Source organism: Aulostomus chinensis, chromosome 12 (assembly GCF_037954235.1).
Source record: "Aulostomus chinensis isolate RoL2024-O1b breed Wild chromosome 12, RoL_Achi_v1.0, whole genome shotgun sequence".
Classification (NCBI taxonomy): domain Eukaryota; kingdom Metazoa; phylum Chordata; class Actinopteri; order Syngnathiformes; family Aulostomidae; genus Aulostomus; species Aulostomus chinensis.
Genome location: NC_141331.1, coordinates 20,156,090 through 20,182,643, shown reverse-complemented (window position 1 = coordinate 20,182,643; position 26,554 = coordinate 20,156,090). Strand labels below are relative to the sequence as shown.

Genomic DNA, 26,554 nt, shown 5'->3' with positions numbered 1-26,554 from the left:
TGATCTGAGATGTGCACATACAGACACACACATCACAGGAATAAAACGTTAGAGCAGCATTTATTCCCACACTTCTAAATGAAAAAAACATGGCTCCCGGAAAGACTTATGAGGATGTGTGTGAGTGTGTGTCTACTTGTTCAGCTATTTTTGCGAGGACCTTTTTTGAGTATGAGACCTCCCTTTGAATTTGTTTATAGTTTGAATACTTCCATGTTTTCTATATGAGTGTAATCTTGTGTGAGCCTGTGGATCTCCCCCTCCCTCTTTCTTTAAAACTGTAGTTTAATTCGTATTTGCAGCACATTTTCTCCATTTTTTTTTTTGAGCCAGCCTTTGGAATCGCTGTCCATTTGCACTGTCCAAGTGTGACTTTTACATTTCTAACATAGTATGAGTTATTATTGTAAACACGACAATAAACTGCACTGACAGCGATGAGTGTTTGGTCCAAATGTGGCACACATCTGTTTTTAGTTAAGTTCTTCTATGGCAAAATTGACTCAGGATGAATGTGGATGCCTAAACTAAGCCACAGGTCCAACTTATATGGCCCAAGCCTGATCCAAGTCGAGGCCATCTGGCCCACACAGCACTGCTTGTGCCTGTTTGGGAAGGTTCTTAGTAATCCAGGTCAAGATATTTCTAAAGTGCTGTGTCATCGTCAACTGGACTGGTCAAACAGTCCAGTTGACGATGACACAGCACTTACTGGTGCCGTTACTAAGCTGTCATTGCCAAATGTATGACCGATTATGCTCAAACATACTGGTTATCTTGACTGAAAGCTGCTATGTTTTCCTATGCAAACCATTTTCTTACGCTGAAATTAAAAAAAACCAAACAACTATACATCACCTTTGGTAGGTGAAAAGTTTCCTCGTTCCTAACACTGTAGACTTTTACCAAAAACTACATGTCATAAAAATATTGTTCCTCATTTTTTAAATTTCTTTTCATATTTTGAAGTGCAGTAGTAAGTGTCCTTGTTTGATGAACTGATAATGAGTTTATCAGCGTGATCAACGAGTGCAGTGAGTGTTTTGCCTGATTCTTTTCTCTAATATTCATTTAGAATGTGAAATCCAGGGCTCTTAAATAAGAACAGTGGTATTAAGGTCCTGCTGGATGTCTCCTGTACATGAAAGGTGAGGGGTGGGGGCAATACATTCTTGGATGAAAGATTATTTTCTGATGAAAAAGTTGATAAAAATGAAAATGAAATTCTAAACATTGTCATTGTAAGAGGAACCTATTTTCAGAGTTGCGTGTGTGTTGGTGCAGCTTTCATAAAGTCCTGTGGGAACTTTCGTCAGAATAGTAGAAACCTTTGGAGAAAGTACCTGTATTTTGACTGTAGGTACAAGACATCCCCCAAAAATCTCTACATTAAGAAGTGATCTTTTCCAATATTCCGGTTTTGGATTGGATTGGTTTATTTTAGTATGTTTACCATTTTTAAGGACAGAGGCAAACCTACTTTATGTTCTATACCACATAATGCGTAATGTAGCAGAGTAACAAGAAAGCTTACAACTGGACTGACAGTCAGACACAGACCTTAGCTGCTAATGCTAATGACAACATGCAGCAGGAAATTACAAATTGCAACATGTGAGAAGAACAAATGGAGCTTTTTCATACTTCATATTTGGTTAATCTTTTGGTTGAAACACCGACAACAGTAAATCAAAGGAAGCTTTTAAGTTCTAGGACAAATAGTTCCTAGGAGTAAAATCCCAGGAACTTCAGGTAGAAAAAGTGCTTAAGAGTAAAAGTTAACAGCTAGTTAATGAAGCAAAAGAAAACTTTGAAACATGACATTATTTTTGGCATCATAGCCTACTGAGATAGAGGAATTAAACACCTGAATGAAACAAACAAAAACACGGCCATCGCACATGGCAACCTAAAAAAGAACGACAGGTCCTTTGATGGATATTATATCGACATCATCAAGTCAGAGGAATGTGATTTACTTCACGAGTAGACCTATTTGACCATTGGTGTTTGACGATGGTCAGCTGTAACTTTTTAATTGTACATCTTCAGATGTAACATTCATACGGAAAATGCCAACTTTTCCAGGCATCTGTAGGTCAGTGTCATGAGTTGAAATTATTATTATTATGAAATTATTCATCATTTCACTTTCAAAACATGATGAACCGGGCTGCACGGTGGTGTAGTGGTTAGCACTGTGGCCTCACAGCAAGAAGGTTCCGGGTTCAAGTCCCGGCTCGGGCACGGGATCTTTCTGTGTGGAGTTTGCATGTTCTCCCTGTTCCTGTGTGGGTTCTCTCTGGTACTCCAGCTTCCTCCCACAGTCCAAAGGCATGCAATTGGGGACTAGGCTGATTGATATTTTAAATTGACCATAGGTATGAATGTGAGTGTGAATAGTTGTCTGTCTCTATGTTGGCCCTGCGATGGACTGGCGACCTGTCCAGGGTGAACCCCGCGTCTCGCCCGTTGACGCTGGGATAGGCTCCAGCCCCCCCGCGACCCTTACTAGTAAGGAATAAGCGGAAGATGACGATGGATGGAACATGATGAATCAAGATGTACTGCTGACGGTTTCTCCACCAGTACGTTTGTCTTTTCAGTTTAATGACAGATTTAACAGTGATTTCTCTGGCTGACCTTGCCACATGAGTGTCTAAGGCAATGAGAGAGTGCATTATTGTAATGGTGTCTTTACAGGTCTCAGTAAAAAATCAATCAAGCACCTGCAGCTCATCCAAAATGCTGCTGCCAGAGTCCTGACCAACAGTAAGAAAATGGACCACATTACACCGCTCCTTAAATCACTGCACTGGCTCCCTGTGTGTCAAAGGATTGAGTTCAAAATCCTGTTACTGGTCTATAAGTCACCTAAATACATGTCAGAGCTGCTGACTGGGTGTGAAGCATCCAGACCCCTCAGGTCATCAGGGACAGGTCTACTCAGTGTCCCCAGGGTCAGAACCAAGCAGGGTGAAGCTGCTTTCAGCTTCTGTGGTCCACACCTGTGGAACAAACTCCCTGAACCTCTGAGGGGGGCACAAACTGTCAGCTCATTTAAATCAGGGCTGAAAACACTGCTGTTTACTGCAGCCTTCTTATAGGATTGATTTGGGATTGATCTGGGTGATTTGGTATTGATGGATTGTCTGCTGTCGAATTGATTTTAAACTGTTTTATTGATTTTAAATGACTTTTGAATGTTTTAATTCACGTATTCGTTTTTTAAACTGTTTTTAACTTTCAATTCTCTCTTTACTTCTGTAAAGCACTATGAATTGCCCTGTGTATGAATGGTGCTATACAAATAAATTTGCCTTGCCTTGCCTTGCCTTGTATGGGCCACAATAATGTGAACAGGCATCATGCTGGCATGGTTTACAACATCATTCCGAAATGTTAGGAATATGGAATAAACACTAATAAGAAGAGTCCTTTGGTGTGCATAACAATAGACATCCAGAAACATTTGGAATGTGCTGCTCTCTCCAAACACTCTGGCAGTGTGATATAGCAGAGTTTCCTGACCGTGACCTGCCCTGACTCCAACATGCCTTTGCCTGTGTGTTGGCTGAAGCAGGCTTGATTTGAATAAATTACTTTTCTCCTTGCTGGCATGTAAATGAGGCAAGAGACAGAGGGAAAAGTTTTTAGAGGCAGCCAGTAATTCATGGCTATTAGAACTTCTTTAAAGAGTGAGGTTTTCTATGCTAACAAGCTGCTGGAAGAAGACAAAAAGGGACACTTTTTTCAGATAAGTTTGAAGATTAGAACACCAGGGCATGTTAGCGAATAATGTAACATAGACGGAATAACCTGAAACAGACTGATGTTGAACGCAAACACTCACTTGTTAGTTTTTCTTTCTTGCTTTGATGAGTTTTTTTGCATTCATAGGTGTATGAAATAGATTACAGCTTGTGGTCCATGTCTCAGACATTTTAACACCAAATCCTTACCAAATACTTGTAGTATTATCAATAATAATAACAAAATATAATAATAACAATAATAATAAAATGCATGCTGCTGCTGATTATTATTATTATTATTATCCATCCACTGTCTTCCGCTTATTCCTATTAAGGGTCGCGGGGGCTGGACCCTATCCCAGCGGCTACGGGCGAGAGGTGGGGTTCACCCTGGGCAGGTTGCCAGTCCATCGCCGGGCCAACACATAGAGACAAACAACCATTCACACTCACATTCACATTCATACCTACGATCAATTTAGAGCAGGGGTGGGCAATCATGTGCTATGGACACGATGGACAAGATTAACACACCTTCAGCCACAGAAGACTGTTAATCAGTGGAATCACCTGTAAAGTGTTTGGTTGGAAGGAAAACCTGCATATACGCGGCCCTCCATGGCACATGATTGCCTACCCCTGATTTAGAGTATCAATCAGCCTCGTCCCCTCTTGATGTCTTTGGACAGTGGGAGGAAGCTGGAGTACCGGAGAGAACCCACACAGGCACAGGGAGAACATGGAGACTCCACACAGAAAGATCCCGTGCCCAAGCCAGGACTTGAACCCGGAACCTTCTTGCTGGGAGGCGCCAGTGCTAACCACTGCATTACCGCTGCCTTGGCATTTATTATTATTATTATTATTATTATTATTATTATTATTATTATTGTGAACTGTATTTATGTAGCACATTTCCCAACAGCAAGTGAACTGGACCTGTGATATTGTTGTCCTGCTCAGCCTTATGGAGAGCTGCAGTAGTCCAACCTCAACCTTATAAAAGCATGAAGGACTTTTTTAAACACATAAGTAATTTTAAAAGGCAAGACAACACTGGACACTGGACACAGAAGAGGAGAAACTCCTGCCTGATAAGTACGAGTGACACTCATCCAAAGCCAGGTCCTTAATTACAGCCAAGGAATTTCCGGTTTGGGAATTTGAGTGGATGGTCTGCATGATGACTGAGATCTGCTTAAATCTTAGACTATTATATTTTCCTGAGATTTTCGGTGGGTTTGTTTAAGTGCATTACCCAACTATGTCTAAAGATAGATATGGGGTACTCAAAAAAGTTTACCATGAGGGTTGATGGATAAGATCCAAAAGTCGTTCGCCTTTTTCATGATGCTAGCCACGGCTGCTATAGCATGAGGAGAAAGGATGAATGTTGGGATCGTGACTCTGTGCTGGACGCAGAAGGCCTTGTGGTTGATACTGTCTGCATCGTTCACCGAAATGCGAGCCATCGTTGACGAGATAAAAGCATCGCTTGCTGAAAACAAGACAAGGACTGAGGATCTAGAAGAACGAGTTGAAGAGTATGATTGGAAAATGATTGGTTGCCATGATGCAATCAGCGGTTTTGAAAAGCAGGTGGCAACACTGCAAGACAAAGTTGACCGGCTTAAGAACCACAGGCTTTGTGCTAATATACAGACTGTGGGGATTCCAGAACAAGCGGAGAATGGTCTATAAATGCACGACTTTGTGGAGAAGATGCTGATACCTACCTTGGGTATTGAACTGGAGACCCCTCTGACTGTAGAATGAGTACAAAGGACAGGGCCTTGCCGGGCGTATGGAGGGCTGAAATCCCAAAAAGTTCTGTCCCGTCATCGCTCGCCTTCTGAACTTTCGAACGAAACAGGACCTAATGCAAAGAGCCTACACAAAATGTGAGCTTCAGTACATGGACATCTGTATCTCTATTTTCAATTTTTACTCTGTGGAATCCTCAGGAAGAGAAAGGAATACAATCCGTTGAAGAGAGCGCTTGCTGCCAAGAACATCAAATACTCCTCGCTTTATCCCACACGGCTCAAAGTGATCCACAACAACTAGACCCATGACTTTGACAGCCCAGGCAAGATGGACTCACTCTGCATTTGGTTGGAATCATGGCCCCTGACAGACCCACGGAAACCAGCAGACCCACAGAAATGACAAGGTTTAGCAACAGATGGGAAATGACTGCGAGAGGCAACACCGCCCTGTGAAGAAGAAATAAGTTCATGTGATGAGAGCCGACACATTTGAACTTACCTGATTCTTTTCACATATCTTTGTGTCCCCTCTCCCCCTCTTAAAGCATCGGACACAAGATTATACCTTTGCCTACCTTTGTTGAATTCATTTTTTGGTTTTAATCAAGAGTTAGCCTAGGCTTATAACCTACCATGATCACTCTTATTTGTTTTGTCTTTATTTATTATTTGGTAGGCATATACTATTCATAATATTAATGAGACTTACAGTGGAGTTGACTGAGTCCAGGAATGGGGTTTTAATCTGAGGATAATTCATCCAGACAGTTTTATTTATTTATTTTATTTATACATTTTTTTTTTGTGATCATTTGTAAATAGGGGAATGTTTATTTTGGGTGTTGAATATTCTTGCTTTCATTGACAGCGGATGCACCTGGTTTACATAGGCCCGGATTTTATACTGTTATCAAAGTCACCTCGACCAAGGGAGCAATCATTTGATTTTGTTGCTCTCTTGGAGTAACGTTGTGGAGGAGATGTATGAGCTATGAGTATGTTGTTTTATTTGTTTTTATTTTGTCTACAAGAAACACAGCTGTCAGATGTCAAACACAAAAATGCTAAAACGGGAGTGGGTGGGCCAAATCTTTTATTCTTCACACCCCGCTTCAAAAAGGAACAGTTTCTGTGTCCTGATTAATAAGCGGTAATCTTTTGCTCTACAGACCAGTTATGACTCTGAAGGTTGTTATGTTGTTGTGAATTATCTATTATCTGGTATTACATTTACTTTTGCAAATACATTTGCTCCAAATAATGACTCTCCACAATTTATAGACAAATGTTTCTCAGAAATGACGAAGCCTACTCGTACTCATGCCATAATAGGTGGTGACTTTAACTGCTCTTTGTCCCCCTCTTTGGATAAATCACAAGAAACGGGCCCCACTTTGAAAATGTCCAAAACTATAAAATATCACTGCAGAGAACAGGGGTTGGTGGACATATGGAGGAAATTATATCCTACAACGAGGGAAATATATATACCATACTTTTTTCCCCAACCGTCATAATGCATAATCTAGGATAGATTTCTTCTTGGTTTCTGGATCTATGGGTTAGGTAGAAGACTAAGATAAACAATATTTCTATTTCAGATCACAGCCCTGTTACTCTGAATGTTGGCCTTCTAAATCAATCAGGTGATCCAGATGGTCCTAGATGGAGATGAAACTCATCGCTGCTAGGTGGTGCCTCTTTTCAGAAACGTATTAAAACTGAAATAATTCCAGCCACGTTTTGTAGACGATCAATTAAATGGTGTGATCCACTGACGCAAGGGCAGATTGAAGGTCGAAAAGGATTAAGACTGAACAATTAGGAGTCTGCAGCTAAAAGTATATCATTTGTAACTTTAATAGGTGCTGTTTCAGTGCTGTGCCAGGAACAAAACCAGACTGTACTTTGCAAAAGTTTGGTAATGAAATGTATAAATTTACATTTGACAGTTCTATAAAAATGGCTAAAGTTTAATTCATCCTTCATTATAACTAAGAATTAAATCTGGCATAACATGGAAATAATCCACATTATAATAGCAAATGTCAATCTATTATTTGCTCTCAAACACTCTCAAATGCCATCAATCTATAATATTGAATAATTAGAGGAGGTCTATTGATATTATGTGGGATGTTGTTGATTCAAACATTCTGAGTTCGGTGAGCATGGTCGTCCACCAAGGTGAAGTGCATTATCAAGCCTGGGCCCTAATTAAAGCTAAAAGCAGTGATGAGCGTATGGCTATTCTGCAGAGTGAGAGGGAGCTGAAACCTGATGGTGTTTGGATTTTGCAAGAAGGAGCAGGCTAATTTGTGACTGCGGTGCAAATATCTCTTCCATCCTTTGCAATGATATACTGTATGTTCAGGTTGTAGGTGTGTTTAAGCCAGGACTCTCATCAGCGTGTGATCTGACTATGTGGAGTCTAGTTACAATAGTTTCCTGTTCCGCGGTAAAAGTGGTCTTCACAGTAACCCATCAGCAAGCTCTCAAGTCTTATTTTTTTCCTATGGCCAAATTTGAGATGGATCTGGGCCACCCACGAGAAGGAGTCTATCAAAAAAATGATTTCCTGTCCTGTGGTGGTGCTATGACTGATCTGCTCTCGAACTTAACGGGTTCTTGCTTTACACATTGTACACCCCATAGTTGTGTAATCCTGCTGACAAACACCACTGAAATCATGACCTCCTTAAGTGTGATAATGTTCCTGCTTTGTGACACAACTTGATGCTTGAATATTTCAATTGTTAGACTAAAGCACTATATTTGAAAAAGGCAAGCAGGTCCATAGCAATGCCACTAGGACGACCATTTTTACACTCTTTCAGCCAGGATCACTGCTGGTGGAATTAATTTAATGTATTGGATGATGGAGAGTTCACTGAACACACACACACACACACACACACACACACACACACACACACACACACACACACACACACACACACACACACTCAAAGATGTTTTTCCTTCATCGACCGCACCAATCACTAGCAGATGTTCTTGTTGGTTTCTGGATGACGTTGGCTTCGTTGTTCAGGGCACGCGCTCACTGTAGAAGATCGTCAAACCATGCAGGTTTTGCTGTCTGAGGAGTTCTTGGCTATGAGATTAGACTTCAGTCAATGGAGTGGACATGTGTGTGTAGTCAATTCAATGGCCACAAGTTATTTAGTCTTGTGTATTTAACAGCCATATGCTGCTGTAATCACTGCAGGATCGCTACTGGACATGCCACGGAAATCTGATGGAAAAAACACATGTTGGATCAAAGGTGTGTGCATACTTGTTTGCGTGTATGTTTGTTTGTGAGGGAAATAAAGCAAACAGAGGACAAGATAAGCAAATAATACTTAGCCCACAGTGTTCTCAAACACTGTGATAATGAAAAGCATGGAGAGGATGTGAGAGAGAAGCAGCGTAGAGATGAAAGAGTGATCAACATTTCTGTCGTTTGGTTATGTTTCCCAGTGGGAGCCCACAGAGATATGTGTGTGTGTGTGTGTGTGTGTGTGTGTGTGTGTGTGTGTGTGTTCTTGTACTTGCTACATATTAAGGACTAGAATACCTATTTAACCAACCGAGTGAGGACATTTTTGGAAAGAGAGTACATTTTAGCCGGTCCTCACATCTTTAAAGGGCCGCTTGAAGGTCAAGACTTGGTTTTAGACTCAAGGTTAGAATTAGGTTCAGGTTAGGTTAAGGGTCAAGGTTAGGGTAAGGCAGTCATTTGAGATGGTTAGGTTTACGGTGAGGGGCTTGGGAATGTATTACATCAATGAAAGTCCTCACAAAGATATAAATATAAGGATGTGTGTGTGTGTGTTTTAGTTTGCTTTTAATCTGGATGTAAGCCAGTTTTACTAAGATCACAAACATAAATCATCCATCCTGATGTTGAGTTTTCTGTCTTTATCATGTGGTTATGGAGCAGACATACATGCCGCCTCTGTAATGCAAATGATCGTGAAAAAAGATCTGTTTGTTCCCATAAATGGAGATGTGGAATTACAGTAGAATGGTCAACCTTTTCTGATTTGATGGTTGATATCACAACGAAGTGGCTAAATACACCTTGTAGCACATGCAGCACTTCCACTTGTTGAATTTCTGTCTCAGGTTACATACAGCAATAAAACAACATTTAGTGGTAAGTGAGATTAACTGTTGGGAATCAAAACTAGTGTTGTCATCTTCCTTTGACAGAGCAGAAAAGTAGCTGTGATGTAAACTAATTATAAACAAGATTGACACCAATGTACAAATTATTTGAAATTAATATAGTGGGCACTTAAAAATTTGGGAAAAGCCATGGAAATTTCCGTCACAAACACCAAAGTATCTGCATAGAAAAGTATTTTTTGTTGTATGAAACTCATACCTTTAAGTATAAAGTACATTTACACATGTATTTCTCTTGAGTTTCAGAAAACCTTTGAGGGTTTTTTCTTAGTCTTGGAAAAATAGTGATGTATGGTTAAAAATTTGTGTGAACCCAAAACTATTAAAAGCAACATATATGTTAGATTGACTGAGATGAGGGACCGAGGATTGAGTTTGCACTTGTTTGACTTTTGATGAAATGAGTGTTCCAGCTTGTACAGCTCTCTGATTAGTAGCAACTGTGTGCCTCCTTATGTAAAGATGATTAACACATTGGTCTGCACGGCTGGCGGCACGGTGGTGCCGTGGTTAGCACTGTCGCCTCACAGCAAGAAGGTTCGGGGTTCAAGTCCCGGCTCGGGCACGGGATCTTTCTCTGTGGGGTCTGCATGTTCTCCCTGTGCTGGCGTGGGTTCTCTCTGGTACTCCAGCTTCCTCCCACAGTCCAAAGACATCAAGAGGGGATGAGGCTGATTGATACTCTAAAGTAATCGTAGGTGTGGCTGTGAGTGTGAATGGTTGTCTGTCTATATGTGTTGGCCCTGCAATGGACTGGTGACCTGTCCAGGGTGAACCCCACCTCTCGCCCGTAGCTGCTGTGATAGGCTTCAGCCCCCCCCGCGACCCTTAACAGGAATAAGTGGAAGACACTGGATGGATGGGTCTTCACGGCTTCTGTTTTCAGTTTCTCCCTTGACATTCTCTGGTTCATGTTAATGCTACAGGTATGCCTGGTTATTCTGTACATTCCAACAATGAGAGAGTATGATGATAAACATCAGCTTGTGACAGTGTTCTTGCTCTTGGCAAAAGTCAATGTGGCTTACAGGAACCCTCCATCCTCTGGGCTATGGAAATGGTGATGGTGATGAAGAAGTGTAAAAGTGGAAATAGTTCAAAAAGCAAGGTTGTGAGATGAAGGTCACTGGTTCAATCCTCAGGACAAGCAGGATGAATTTGGCTGGGGGATAAGTGAGGAAGCAGTGCTTGTCCCTTCCTCATTTCCACCACTCTGGTACCCTTGAGCAACACCCTTAACCCCAACTGCTCCTGTGGATGCTCAGTGTGGTTGCACTAGGCAGACTCTAATTCCTGGAATGTCTTTCTAGATATTTTTACGTGACTGGGTGGATGTTATCAAGCTGTCCCTGCAATCGAGAGTATTTCTCTCAATGTGAGTCCCCTGACTTAATAAAGGGTTAATATACATTAATTGAAAATGTGCTCTGAAGTTTCCCCAACATTCCCACTCATCTGACTCTCATCTGTGTAATCTTCATGTCACAGAATATTTGGTTAACATAAAAATGGAGATTGAGCTGAAATATTTTCTTTTTGTGGATAGTATGTGTAATAATTCAGTAATACTTATTTAAAATCTTGGCATTATCCTTTTTCTAACCGCATGCACATTTCAATACCATTTTCATCACTGGGACATTGCACAGGTTACAGGTGAGGTTCGCTAATAAATGTTGCAAAAACAAGTATAAGTATTTGTATGCCTGTGCACACACAGAGTTCACTTTTAGTTGAAGTCTTTATTTTCACACTTGTTTCTATTCCTGCACATTACTTTTTTGTGTGAAAACACAACTGTTTGTTATCGAGCCCAATGGATATGGGATTTTTGGGCCTGATACCATTACTGATTTTGGAGCAGAAAATATCACAGATTACAGATATGTGCAACCAATAGTGCGACTTTTTGTGCGGGACTGAAAATTGACCCTTTTTGTGTTCATTATACACCAATTTTGTCCCAACGTGACTATGTAAAGGTACTCAGAAGGCTAATTTCTCTAACAACTTAATAATTAATACTAAAGACCAATATAGAATAGTAAAACAAACAAGGCAGAGAAGCCAGAGTGCTCTCTGGTGGACACAGCACATTGCACCATTAAAAAAAAAAAAAAAGCCATAGCCATTGTTATCTGAATTTTATGTGTTATATACAGTATATATAATAATACCCATGCATATTGGGAAACACATAAGCTCAAATGATATATTCGTGATAGGTCTGTGTCAGGCCAATAAACGTGGATTTATTGGCCAAGTGATATATTGGTCGCACCCTAATTTACGAGCAAGGGCCACTCATTGATATTAATTAGGTAGTCTTAATAATTGAAAAATCTTAATTCAATACCCACACAACGCTTTACTGCAGGAGTGCATTCATTTTAATTGAAAATCCTGAAATCTTTTTTTAAAAAATGCAAGAAAGAATTGAAAATATGATCTGAGAAAAGACTATGTGGGCGGCATGGCTCAGGAGTAGAGTGGCCGTCTAGCAACCAAAGGGTCACTGGTTCTATCCTTGACCCCGGTGACCATGTCGAAGTGTCCTTGAGCAAGATACTGAACCCATAATTGCAACTGATGAGTAGGTTGGCGCCTTGCATGGCAGCCTCCACCATCAGTGTGTGAGTGAATGGGTGAATGAGATGACACTGTAAAGCGCTTTGAGTGCTGCGAAGGTAGAAAAGCGCGATATAAAATTGAGTCCATTTACAGTGGATTGTGGGTGATGAGCTCTGCTTACAGGACAGATTAATATTTTATATAAACTGCTCTCTTATTCTATGCAAAAGCTACATCTCGTAACTGTGAGACAAAGACGTGGAGACCTGCAGTGCCAAACCTAATGTGAAAATTTCTTTTCAAAGACAAAACTGAAGTTGATGTCAGTATACAGCTATCTACTGTATGTGAGGACCAACTGGAGTGAAACCGTCACAACTTCAAAGGCTCTGATGTTTCAGGGTTAAGAACTGCTTTTAAGGTTCAGTTGAGAAGTGGCTTTGGGTTCAGTTTAGGGTTTAGTTGGAGTTGTGAAGATTGATGTGAAGATACAGAGCTTGGGAATGCATTATGTCCATAATGTTCTCACAGGAATAGCTGTAAAACTGTGTGCGTGTGTGTGGAGACAAGATTGGCAGTTTCCTGTATGTGTTCAAATGACAAAAGATGTTTCCTCTCCATGTAATGGACAAATGAGTCACGCGCGCACGCACACACACACACACACACACACACTGTTGTTGGAAGAAAACTGCTGATATTGGCAACCGTCTCTTGCTTCTTCCCCTCATTTCCCAGAACACGGAACCCGTGTTGAGTGTGTGTGGAACACTGTGTTTGAAGAAGGTGCACGCTACTGTAGCCGGCCGAGCTTGTTCTTGGAGGTTTCTATATCCATTCATGTCTGTAGTTTCCACTGGTGATACAGGTGACAAGTCTGATTGTCTCAGGGGGCCAATATGAAAAAGGAAATTTTTTTCAGGTTCATATGGAAATGTCACAAAATGATATCAGTGAATCAAATGAAGTAGTTACATTTAGAACTGGACAACACGTGAAGAGCCTCTGCCTGCCCTCAGACAGACAGACAGACAGATGCCACTGAAAACAGGACCTCTTTGGAGCACGTTATACAATTAAACCTAGGTGCATTTTGAACAGGTCGTTTCATGGTTGTGTGCGCTTTATCGGGTATCGTATTGTTTGCAAGTCTGTGGTATGTCTACGTTTATTTTGGGGGTTTGGAGAAAACAAGTTGGGACCACTGAATAAACCACCAATTTATGGCTATTGATATAATTAATAACACTCTGTCATTATGCCTTAAATTTATCAAGTAACACGATGTGTGTGTGTGTGTGTGTGTGTGTGTGTGTGTGTGTGTGTGTGTGTGTGTGTGTGTGTGTGTGTGTGTGTGTGTGCCTGTGTCTCAATATGGCACCTTTTCTTTGCTGTGAGTTGGGCTCACGATGACGATGTGGGTCAGTGAGACGTGACCTCTAAGATGTTTCAGCTCCTCCCACAAGTTCACACTGCCAAACACGCTGAGCATCTGGCGGTTAATGTGCTGTAGTATCTGGGACTGACTCATACTTGGCCTTCAGTGCTGCTACACTGGACTCCTATCAGTTCACACGATTGGACACACATTCAATGAGGGTTCTATTGTCTTTGTTTGCTGTTGCTGAATGCTGTCAGCAAGGACAGGGTCGCATCATGAGTGTGGTCAGTTGTTTCGCTTGCTTGGGATTGTCAAAAAGCCTGCTGGGCAACATGCAAACAAAGGTTGTCACAATACTAGAATTTCTAATTGGATACTTCAGGTTATTTTTTATACAATAGGGTAAAAATGTAAGAGGAAAAATGTTATTTTTAATAACGAATATAATAATAATTAAACATCAGCGATACTATTTTAAGGTTGTCCAAGGTAGTTGCAGTTGCTGATCAAGAATTCAGGTATCTCCATGTTGTAAATAGGAAATGGATCCATGCATATGCGCATTACAGCCCTTTATTTTCTGTGTTTCCTGTGAATTCTCATCATATTTTGTTTCTGATCAAATAAAATAAGTAGGGAAGGTTACAAGTGTTTGTGTGTAGTTGCAGGTCTCTTTTTGTCAGTTTCAATTTAGTGTGTTGAGGGAGACATAACACTTTGAGATACAAACAGTTGAGCTAACTTGTTAAATTTGCACTAGCCACTAGCTTTAGCCACTAGCTTTACGATAGGCAAGGCAAGGCAAGGCTATTTTATTTGTATAGACCGTTTTCACAAACAGTTTGTCTCAAAGGGCTTCACATGGCATCATAACAACATCCTCTGCCCTTAGACCCTCACATCGACTGAGGAAAAACTCCATAGAAAACCCTTGGAAAAATCTGAGAAACCTCAGGGTGAGCAACAGAGGAGGGATCCCTCACCCAGGACGGACAGACGTGCAGTAGATGTTGTTACAGACAAGAAAACAGTTTACAATGCAGAATGTGAGAAATAGCTTAAGCGATAGCTTAATATTATGGCTAACATCAGTGTGCGCCGCCAGGTTCACATTTATGAGAAATGTTTAATACTTCAATGACATTGCTACGTTTGTTAGTTCAACTCAAACTGGTTGTGCAGGCTTAAATTGGTCATAATGGCGTTACAGCAGCACTTTCCAATTCTCATGTTTGTGCCTGCAACACAGCCCAGCTGACAGTGTTACACTGTACATATTCAGCTGCTGCTGAGGGGAAAGGGCTGTGTGCCTGCCTGTCTGCAGCGGTCATGGGGGTGTAGTTTGAGATTAAACAAGTGGATGCGAAGACGGAACTGTTGGTATCGATACTGTCACAAATGAGTATCATATCCAGTAATGATCTTAGGTATAGCTTAGTGTCTGAATATCCATATTTGTGACAAGTGTAATGTAAACAAGCCAGTGATGATTTACAAATCTCATTCATCCAGTGAGCCTGGGATCTTGAGTTAACACTTGGCGGAGGTGTGTTACGATGTGTTAATGTGTTAATAATACTCTCTGCTGAGTGTGTGTAGGACCAAGCGAGTTGATCTCAAGACAGTTCTGCTTGTTGATTTGCCTTAAAACAATGCAACATGTTAGTTCTCCTTAACTGCACACTGTCTGTCAATAGACCACATCTCCCAAAACAAAAACACATCTGTACTTGCAAGTACACTTTTGAAAAAGTTCCCTAAAAACTCCAATGGTAGTGTTTCAGGAGACAGAAATGAATTGTTTGACAAACAGAAAGGGTAAAAGTAATTTAGAATCCTCTTAATGTACACCATTATCTTTCAGAGAAGTAAGTCCCCAGTGATGAGCATTTGCACCACCCCGGAGGGTTTTTTGAGTGTGTAGGGGGCAGCTTCTTTCTGTAAGGATTGGTCTTGAAGGCAACCCAGGGCATTCTGGTTGTTGTAAGGTTTGGATTACCACAGCCTTTTTTTCTCTTTTCTCAGTGCACCAATTTTTAAAGTATTTGGGCTTTTCTGCCTCATGGAGAGTCCAGTTTAATGAAAACTTCCACATTTTAAATGGTGAAATTCTTGTTCATGGTTACTATATATGGCTAATATGAAGTGACTTTCATAATTGTGGTTTGTAAAACACACTATTAGCTCGCTGTTGCATGTGACTTGGAAACAAGATTCACACTTTTTTGTTCTATTGTAAAATGGGCCTTTTTTTAATTTTATCCTTCCAGCACCCGACCTCAGCACCCTACTAATTTTCTCAACATAAATTGCTCTTAAACTTTATCATATTTCCTTTAAAATGTCATGGAGAACATATATAAGAATGAGACGAAGGTGATGCTAATTGTACTGGTGTGTCAGAGCTGTTTGGCATCTGTCTTTGGGAAGTTTGTCATGCTAATGACTGCTTGTCCTGTTACGTGGGTAGCTGAGAGGCAAAGTTTTTGATATTTTCTTAAATTCAGTTAATTATCACAAACAGTCAAATGGAAAATCACATTTAGTTCATTAGAATACAAATTACATTCTTCGTCTTAATGGAAGCCACAGACATTTCAGCCTAAAAAAACAAACAAAAAAAACAGTGGATCATCAACCTTCATGTCAGCACCAAGCAGTATTAGTTGATGTCCAAAACTGTTTGTTTAATAACTGTCAGAACATTGTCAGAACATATAAGCCACATCTTTTTTCTTATCTTTAATCTTGCTAACCTACAAACATTTTGATACTCATACTGGAAAAAAAGCTCCCTTACCTTTCTGTCTTCACCTCACAGAAAAAGTTTCGACTGGTGCCACTTCCCCATGGAGATGAGCAAACGACTCATCGTTCTCTGCAGATCGATTAGTTCTATCAGTGGAATTTCAGCTGGGGGATTCCTAAGAGCCGTTCAAGTCATCAGAAAACAAAAAAAACCAAAACCCCACACTTCGACGCCACTTTCATGGGAGACAAACGTAAATGAGCAGCTTTCTTCATCTTGTGTGCTGTATGGCCACCGGCCAGGAGAAAAACTGCATTCTGATGCTTTGCAGGCATATTTCAACTTGTCCACTCGATCAGTCCGTCATTCTGTGACCACCGCTTGCTACCTTTGCCATTAAGCCAAAAACATTGAGTATTGCAGCCTCAGCAAGTTGTAGCCTGCAAATCGCACAGACGTTTGACCCCCGCCGCTGTCCCAACAAAGAATGACAGATGTAAATATGAAAATGGCCCCTATGGCACCATTTTGTTACCTTTTTCTTTTCTTGAATGTGAAACAAGTGACCTGTGTTGCCAGTACCTGATACCAGGATACTGACTTTTAAAATGGAGATGGAGGTCCACTCACAGCATGTTTTGTGTGCCTTTTCTGTTATAGATTTGGTTGAGTGTTTGTTCCCACTGTGGGACGTTCTTGGACTGAACCCATATGCAGACGCTTGCGCGTGCGAACACAAACTTACACACACACATGCGCACACACACACACACGCACACAGCAGGAGAAGGACATTTGGACATGTTTCCTTCTAAAACAGGTGAGCATGTAGAGAAGAGAAGGAATCAATAGGCATGGAAGTGATTTTATAAGAGGAGAGATGACCAGGTGACTGAAAAATACTGAAAAATTAAGAAATTAATGGATGAAGCTGAATTGAAATTATTTTTACCCCACAAAATTCTGTGGAATGATATTAAGGTGACCGATTTTCTCGGTCAGGTCCAGTTTATATGAAAAGGAAGAGAACATGCAAACATATTTTTCAGGATTTTGAAACTAAAACGCTCTGTGATGCTGCACTCAGGAATGTCGATCTGATAATTGGATTAATTCTTAAATCGTTGAGCTCTAATGACTCGCTGTGTCTTTGTTTCTCGCTCCAGGGTCTCTAAGGACTGAAGGCATCAAGGCGTCTGACGTCCTTCCTGTTTTGAAGGAGAAAGTTGCCTTTGTATCAGGTGAGTGGCTTTCAGGAGGAAATAACCAAAGCAAACCAAGAATTCCAGTAGTCATATCTTTGTGGGGCGATATCTCGTCATGTTCATATAAATATATTCAGGAAATGTGAGAAAAGCAACCTGACACATTTTAACCACCAAATTACATCAAGAAGCAGGAGATATAAGGGAATATGTATCCATATATCTAAAATAATTTTCTATATCCACAGGGAATTTCTAAACCTTTTGTTTCAGCACCTAGAGGGGAATGAATCTCATGCTGCTTTGCTGTTTTTTGATTTTTCCTCAACCTTTAAAAGCAGCCAACTCTACTATTTTGCCACGAGGCTGATAAAACATTTTGAGTTAAGTCACAAGCTGGTGGGTTGGATAATGAATTTTTCTGAGCACAAATTGCCAAAGTGAACGCCCTCTTATCAGATTTAAATTGTTCTTCGTCTGGCTCATCCCAAGGCTGTGGTCTCTCTGCTTTACTCTATATTCCCTACATACACATGTGCCAAAATAAACATGAGATTAGAACCATAGCAAAATATGGCAAGTGCTGCTGTCCAGTGATGAGTTTGTCACCTGGCGAGGTGAATCTGCAATGGATCTACACATAAAGGATATCTGTCATAACTCCTGCTTTGATTTATTAGACTGATCATTACAGGTCTGGAACTGGCCGCCCACACGGTCTCTGACTTGCTACCATGATTACACTTTTAATGTATTACTGCTTTAATGTTGTGTTTTTAACTCTTGAATGCTTAATCTCCCATCTGCATAAAAATCCTGAACCTTGATAGGTGTTACCGCATGTGGCTAACAACCCTCCACGACTGCAGGCACAAGTATACAAGCCCAAGACACTCGTTACAAGCAGGGATTGAGGGTCATTGGGATGACCATAAAATAGCAAAAATATGGCTATACTTTGACACAGGTCACAGTAAAACATAAGAATTTATGCATTTCACTGTTGTGGTCCTCAGAAACAGCTGAATAAACTGACCAAATAGACCATACTCACACAGTGGCCATGTTTCTCATATAAAGGGTGGGAAGCTAGTTTGTTGGATAATCTCGTATTGCTGTGTTCCAGGCTACAGCTCATATAGGAGGGAATCTGAAAAAGTGTTATCATCTCATCCCTTCCTGGTTGACCAATAACTAAAAAAAAGACAGTTTTATCCAACAGCTAATGTTAACATTCAACCACTTCCTTGGTAACATTGATGGTTGTTTCATGACATGGTGCGATAAGAAAGTAGTACCGTCAATTTTGTGAGACAGATTTCTGTGTATGTAAATATTATCCAACCTGAAACACTGTAGCAGGAAGTGTTTTATGTGAATGAAGAGGCTTCACTCAAAAACATTCTTAATCTTTCATTTTCAATATTGTTCCTTTATGTAAGTTATTCGGACTATTAATATTTTCCATTTTTTTCAAACATTTTTACGAGATGACATTGATGTTCTGAATCCTATGAGAATAGTGATTTTTTTTAGTCAAATTTTTATTCTAAGAAAAGAAATTGGTATTGCCAGTATTTGTTGGCATAGCTATTTTAGCTTTTGCATCGCTATTTCATGTTACTGCCAAAAAAAAAGTAGAAATCATAATCATGCAATTGAGATTTAGACTCCTAAAATAACCAAGCATTCATTTTAATACTTACATCCGATGGCTGTTTTCAGCAGGTCTAAGTATACTGTATCTTTCCCTATCAAATAAACTGTAAATAAAATAAATGAATAATTTGTACAAATCAGCAGAAATGAAGGAATATTCACGTAATTTTGTGTCAATCTAACAGTTAACAATCTAATTGCTTTTAGCTAAAAGCATGCCAGATAGTTTAGCCAGTCAGAACTCCCCCTCTGCCGTTCTCTTGGACTCCTCCATGGTGGTAAGATGGCCACAGAGGTTGAAATGTGCATGGACCCTTATTAATTCACCTCTAGTATGGGTACAACAAGTCAATACTGTACACACTCAAAAATGTGAAGGTGATAGTGGATAAGAACCCAACAGAGTAGATCAATGGTAAGAGTGAGGCCACCCTCCAGGATTTGCACAGACAGGGAAAATCATCACACACTCTTAACACGCTGGACATGACTTATGTGAACTTCTTCCATCTGGCAGGCTGCACACACATTACTGTGTGCCAAAACAAGCAAAGGAAGCAGACACTGTTGCTCCACAGGCCTTCACACTAAGGAACACTCAGCCATGTGATGATCTGAGCAAACACGCAAGCTAGGATGGCGGACATCACATGCCCTCTTAACTGTCAACTGAAGCTCTCATCTCCCAAAATATTGAAAATTAAGATGCTTCAACAGCTGCTGTGAACTAATAAGAGTCCAGGCTTCAGGATACAAATAATACTTATGGACACTTGAGTGTTTGTTGTTCTTCTACTAAGAAGCTCCCATCATTCTGCTCTTGGTCTTTTTGGTCAAGGCACATATATGTACTGCTGAATAATGTTCAAAACACTTGAAAGCCATAGCCAAACACATACACAACGTCACCTTTTTAAAATAATGGCCTATGTTCTTTTCTCAAGTTTTTCAGAAAACACAAAAAACTTAAGAGAAAACATCATAAGGAGTTGTTTAGGCAAAAAAAAAATGTCAAAAAAGGACTAAGGCAAATATTTTAAGAAGGTGATGATAAGCGAGTTGTCTGACACAATAAGAGTACACACCATAAATGCATGATTCATGATGATGTATGATTCAGTGCCGCCAAAATTCTTTCATAAACAGGCTCAAATGAGCATGAATCATAAGCCAAGATTAAAATCAAACTCTTGCCTATTGTTGTTACACGTACAAAGAAAGCACACAAGCCCAGACGGTAAAAGACTGTCAGTTATCCAGCAACACATAGGCCCACAAAGTTACTTTAGTTGAACTACTGAATTTTGTCTTTCTTTAACCATTTATGTTCCTCCTTTATTAGCTAAATGTTTTTGACAGAGAATTTACAACATCTAGGTTCCCGTTTCATGTCACATTCTTATGACAGCAACAGTTTGGTTGTACTTTGCAAAAAATTAGACCGCAGGCCTGAACTTTTAGAAGTTATGAGGATTACTTTTATTAACTAATTCACTAGTAATTAACTTTACTACTGTGAAGACCTTAAGTAAAAATTGTGTTTGTGGTGTCAAAAATTTGGGAAATGAAGCAAGAAGGGGGTTACTCATGTCACTTAGTTGGAGGGTCCTGGAGCAAAAGGTCACTGTGAGTCCTTTAAATGTGGCTGTGAGGATGAATGCAACAGTTTAACATCTTTTTCCACTCTGTGTGAATTATTAATAATAGAGTAAGTGGCGTACCCAGTTCTGTGACAAATGTTAATGGGTTCTTCCTTGGCCCATGCTCCAGCCCCCAATCACGTTTCACTGAACTCAGCAAAGTTGTTTTTGTGTAATCCTGCCAACATCTAAACAGACAGACAGACAGAAATTGGTGAAAACACAACCTCTCTGGTCATTAGAATGAAAGGGACAACAGCAGGAGAGAGAGAGAGAGAGAGAGAGAGAGAGGTTTGAAGAGTCTGCACAGACAACAGCTTATCATCAAAGTTCCCACTTAAATCTCAGCAGCACACTCCCATCTAAACTACACACAAATACACATAGACTAAATTTCTCTGTCTGAGAAGTGGGATCATAAACGGTGTGGTTTTTGTTTCTTACATTAATCTAAGCAACACATTTCCACACACCTAATTTATCACGAGGAGAGGGAGAGAGTGTGTGTTCTGGATGAGTTTGCAAAGTGTGTTTGCAGGCCAGTGTAGCTGTGATGGAGTCAGGGATACTGTAGCTACCTCTGAAAATCATATGCTCTGTTTTAATTGGATTTTTCCAATTCTTTAGAAAGATGAAATAAAATACTACATGCAAGACTATTAAACTTTACCTTAACTGTGTGTTCATCTACAGGTGGACGAGATAAGAGAGGAGGACCAATCCTGACATTTCCTGCCAGAAGCAACCACGACCGAATAAAACAAGAAGATCTGAGGAGGCTGGTAACCTACCTGTCTACTGTTCCCAGGTACGTACACCTCGGGATAATGACTTAGGCTCAACTACACTTTACCTAATTTCCCCACAGGGATCAATAAAGTATTCTGATTCTGATTTATTGTGACCGATAAATACAGGGTGTAGTGGATGCTAGAGTGTGTGTGTGTGGGGTACTTCAATGCCGTGCGCACTGATGAATCAAACACTCCCTTCTTCTCCATTCCAGCAGCAGATGGAGCACAGCCTTTGATTTGCATTAGCATGAAAGCTCCAGTGTTTGCAGCGGATAGCCGAGGGTCTGTCACACTCAACTTCAAGTCCATTTAGTCCCACAGCCAGACATCACAGTATGAGCCTGTTATAAGGAAGTAGTTGGGGTAGGGCAGACAAGACTGGAAAAACCAGACTCCTCAACACCCTAGTTTACCTCTCCTGAGTCTCCATTGTACTCCTGATATTATGATAGTATCATCTGTTGGTTTTATTCAAAGATTCCCTGTAAGGTTTAAGTTTCAGGTTGGTATGAACAATATTTTAGAGGTGTACTGCATTTGTAGTGAACCATTTCAATTTTCTATGATTACCATCATGTAACAGTGCAATTCATGTTGGAAAACTGTCCTTCACGCCAACATAAACATTTAAAAACTCAATTTATTTTTACTTTTTGAAAAGTCTAATTAAAAAAATGTGTTCACACAAACAGAAGTCCATGTTAACATATTTCCCCGGCAGATGCGAATACACTGAGACTAAACCTAACAGCCCAAAATCAGTGTTATCATTCCCCAGCAGCCACGCTCCGCTTCTCCCTGCTAATCGAGCTGCTGTTTCCATGGTGACTCGCAGAGTTTTTGCGTCCCTGAGGCAGATTAAAATGGATGTGCTGTTGTTGAATAGATATTAATACAGCCTGTGTGTGTGAGTGTGTTTGGAGGTGAAGCAGTTTGAGAATAATTGTACTCTGATGAGTTTGAAGCCCACTCAACTGCAGCAGCCTCTGCGCTGCTTTGCTTGCTTTAAACCTGAATGAACTGTATTTTTTTTTTGTTTGAGCTCTTGTTCTAACTTTCCTTGCAGTATCCACATGTAATCCAGGAGATGTTATTCATGAATTGATTTGGGACTAAACTAAACATACCTAAAGGATGTATGTTATAACATATTCAAACAATGCAGGTTTTTTTATTGATCTATTTTCTTAGTAATGCACCGACCTTAAAAATAATTATTGCAAGATCTGACTGTTATAATGCATTCAAGCATTTTTCTTTTGCGTGAAACAAAAGACCCTTTCCCACAGTGGAGGTCATGATATGTTTGAAAGATTATTGAAATAGGCCTTAATTGTTTCTGAAGCTAAAACATATTACTATAAATACTATAAATACCATTATGATAAATATTGCATTTTAAAACCATTAAACTTGGCTGTTTGGATTGGCCCATAGAACAGGTCATCAACCACCTCAGAGATAGTGGGAGTTACAAGTCTCTGGAACCTTTATTTTTAGAGATAGGATATTGGCAATATCAGAATTGGGTGCAGATACTGATCTTACTGACAGATCAGCTGACTTCATTCAAAGGTCGGTTAACAGAATGATGGTGCTGATCCTCATGCTGATACAAATTCCATCTCTTGGTGGATCACGAGCAGATCAGAATGTAACATGACACACGACACAGATTGATATGATTGCTTTGGAATGCATTTAAATTGAATGCATTTGTGTATCTGAATTGGATATGAACTGAAAATGTGCATTTTGATTTTTTTGGGGGGTCCTGAGTGTAAAAGTTTGAGGTCGCCTGCGGTAGAAATCACTTTGTCCATCAGTCTCTTCCCTTTCTTGTCCATCAGTCTCCTCCCTCTCTTTCCTTGTATATATCTGTCTCCCTCCATATATCTGTCTTTGTCTCTGCCGCGCTCTCCTGCTCTCTTTCCCCCCAACCGGTCAAAGCAGAAGGCCGTCCCCATTGATCCTGGATCTGCTCGACGTTCCTGCCTGTTAAAAGGAAGGTTTTCGTCGCCGCTGTTGCAGGATGTGCTTGCTGATGGAGAATTGTTGGGTGTAAATTCATTGAAAGAATTGAATAGACCTGCTCTACCTGTAAAGTGTCACGAGATAATTTTTGTTGTGATTTGGCGCTATATAAATAAAATTGACTTGACTTGACTTTGGTGAGGTACCCATATCAAGCTTCAATTGTCACATTTCAATCTGTAACTGGATTATTGTGATTATGAGCTGTTAAAAAAGCTAAATGGACCACACCCATTCTCAAGAATGTATTTCGATCTCAGCTACTCAGCTGCTAAATGTTTTGACTGCAGCTCGAACACTTGTGATGATATTATGTGATGAAACGCATCTGGGCACAAACAGCCATATAAACAAAATATTTTATCCATTATTTAAACATTGGTGCTGACTTTCCTCCTTGTGGCTATGTTTGCAGTGAGGATGTATGTAAACGCGGTTTCACCGTTATCATCGACATGCGAGGCTCAAAGTGGGAGCTGATAAAGCCTCTGTTAAAGACACTGCAGGAGTTTTTCCCAGCTGAGATCTGTGTTGCGCTCATCATCAAACCAGACAACTTCTGGCAGAAACAGAAAACTAACTTCGGCAGTGCAAAGTTCTCCTTTGAGGTCAGTGGGCTAATTTTTATTAGCATCATCCAACAAAGAGGCTATGCACGTATGAAGATCCTATAAACGATGTTTGAGTTCACATTTGTTTTTTTTAAAGAGTGTTTTAAATGTTGTTATTGCATTATTATATTTGAACAAAGAAGAGACTTGAGAAAAACTGGGCCACTACTGATCACGTATTTTCAGTTACTTAATAATGCATCCTCAGTTATCAGTGAGTCACACACACATTCTGATAAGTCCCTCCAGAGGAAAGTCAAACATGTTGCTGCTGCCTGAGGTTCCATGTGCAGGTCACTTGGAGAACAGATAGTACTTTTCCTTCCAAACCACTTTTTTACTGCTGTCAGTGAAGGTCCTCAGATCACACTGCAGTACTACTAATGTACACAGGGGGATGAGGGTAGCAAATAACATCCAAGTGAGGTGTGTGTGACTGGTATAATAAGTTGCAGTTTCACTCAGTTGTCATGTTAGCTGCTCTTTAATTTTATTTTGAAAAACAAGTTTTAGCTTAAACTGAATTGACAATGTTGGAGCCAAGAGTTCACCTATTCTTTACCTTCTTGTCACTCAGCTAGATGCAAAACAGGAGAAACATTTTTCAAGTTTTATGTTTCAAATATGTGTCGAACTCAGTGGTACTTTGTAGGTTCATTGTTTTTCTTTTTGACATCAGCTAAGAGCTGCTGATCTGTTCTTGTTTGTTTTTTTTTCTCTAGTTGCACTTTAACCAGAGTTAGGTAGTTATTTACTGTGTTTTAAATATGCTCAGAAAGATTTATCTCAGTATCACAGCGTGGGAATCATGATTGTCATGAATGATCTTTGTGATTGCAGTCAAGTGCAACAACAATCAAACCTAAGTTTAATTTTAAGTCTGATATTTTTTAAGTTTTCTCACAAAAGTGTTAATCCAATGTGTCTTTCAACTATCAGACCAGTATGGTATCAGTGGAAGGTCTGGCCAAACTAGTGGATCCCTCTCAGCTGACAGATGACTTTGAAGGCTCTCTGGACTATAACCATGATGAGTGGATGGAACTGAGGGTCTCTCTGGAGGAGTTCATGTCAAATGCTGTTCACCTGCTGTCCAGACTGGAGGACCTGCAGGTAGGACTGGATGGATGGAAGATTGGATGTATGGATGGATGGATGGATGGATGGATGGATTGGGGGATGGATTGGGGACAGATAGGTAAATGACAATGTCACACTTAATCTTTTAGGAGCTCCTGTCCAAAAAGGAGTTTCCTGCTGATGTGGAGGGATCTCGTCGGCTGATAGAGGAGCACACACAGCTGAAGAAGAAGGTGACTGTCGGTCCGCAACTGTTGAGACATTTAATATAGTACAGTCTAATCTGCTAGGGTTAATAATCTGACCTCACATTTTTGTTCTCTGAGCACACTCATAATTTGTCATGCTGCCATGTACAATGCTGAAGCATGACTGTGCCCACTCCTCCATTGTCTTGCACTCAGGGCATGAGCACACATATGTTTTGTTTGGTTGGGAATTCTGCAGCTCTGAGTTTATATATTTGATCACAGGATAAAGACAGGATGCTGCTGATCGACATCGGACTCATTATGTCACACTGAAATACACACACACACACACAGACACACACACACACACACACATACACACACACATACACACATGCACTGCACAGGGAGATGACAAGTTTGTATTCCAAACTATAGCATCATTATTTGGTTTAATATACAGCTAGAAAGTAGGACATGAAAGACAAGCATCACTTTAAATATTCTCATACTGTAATCACATGATAAAGCCCTCCTCTATCGCGTGGCTAGCAGGGTCAGCATCCTTTGGCCTCTCGCTAAGCAGAGGTTGTACTATCTCGCTTTGAAGGCGAGAAACTGCCCAAAGAAAAAAAAGACAGGAAAGCAGCTGTTGCCTGTTTTCCCAGAGCTACTTGATGAGATAGCCGTGACTTAAAAAGAGGAGCCATACAGCGAGAAGCACCCCATCATGGGAAGCTCCCTGCTGGATTGCAAGGGGATGGAGTCCCATGGTGCCTGCCAGATGCCACCCATAGAGCCACTGGTAGTAACTCACCTCAACCAAAGGCTTTCTAGTCCTCTTCAACTCCCTCTTTCCCCTCCAAGACAGACCACTTCCAGTCTAGCCTTATGGAAAAGTCCTACAAAGCGGCAGCTCTG

At 40.4% G+C, this 26,554-nt stretch overlaps 1 protein-coding gene across 3 annotated transcripts in view; it reads left to right on the top strand.

Moving 5' to 3' along the window:
- Positions 1 to 26,554, top strand: part of kalrna (kalirin RhoGEF kinase a) — a 165,889-nt gene that overhangs the window by 29,783 nt on the left and 109,552 nt on the right. For all 3 annotated transcript variants that reach the window (XM_086220764.1, XM_086220763.1, XM_086220765.1), the window contains exons 2-6: positions 17,586 to 17,660; positions 21,617 to 21,731; positions 24,167 to 24,359; positions 25,302 to 25,475; positions 25,592 to 25,675. In XM_086220764.1, coding sequence (XP_086076890.1) covers positions 17,586 to 17,660; positions 21,617 to 21,731; positions 24,167 to 24,359; positions 25,302 to 25,475; positions 25,592 to 25,675 — 641 coding nt within the window. The remainder of the gene's footprint in view (positions 1 to 17,585; positions 17,661 to 21,616; positions 21,732 to 24,166; positions 24,360 to 25,301; positions 25,476 to 25,591; positions 25,676 to 26,554) is intronic.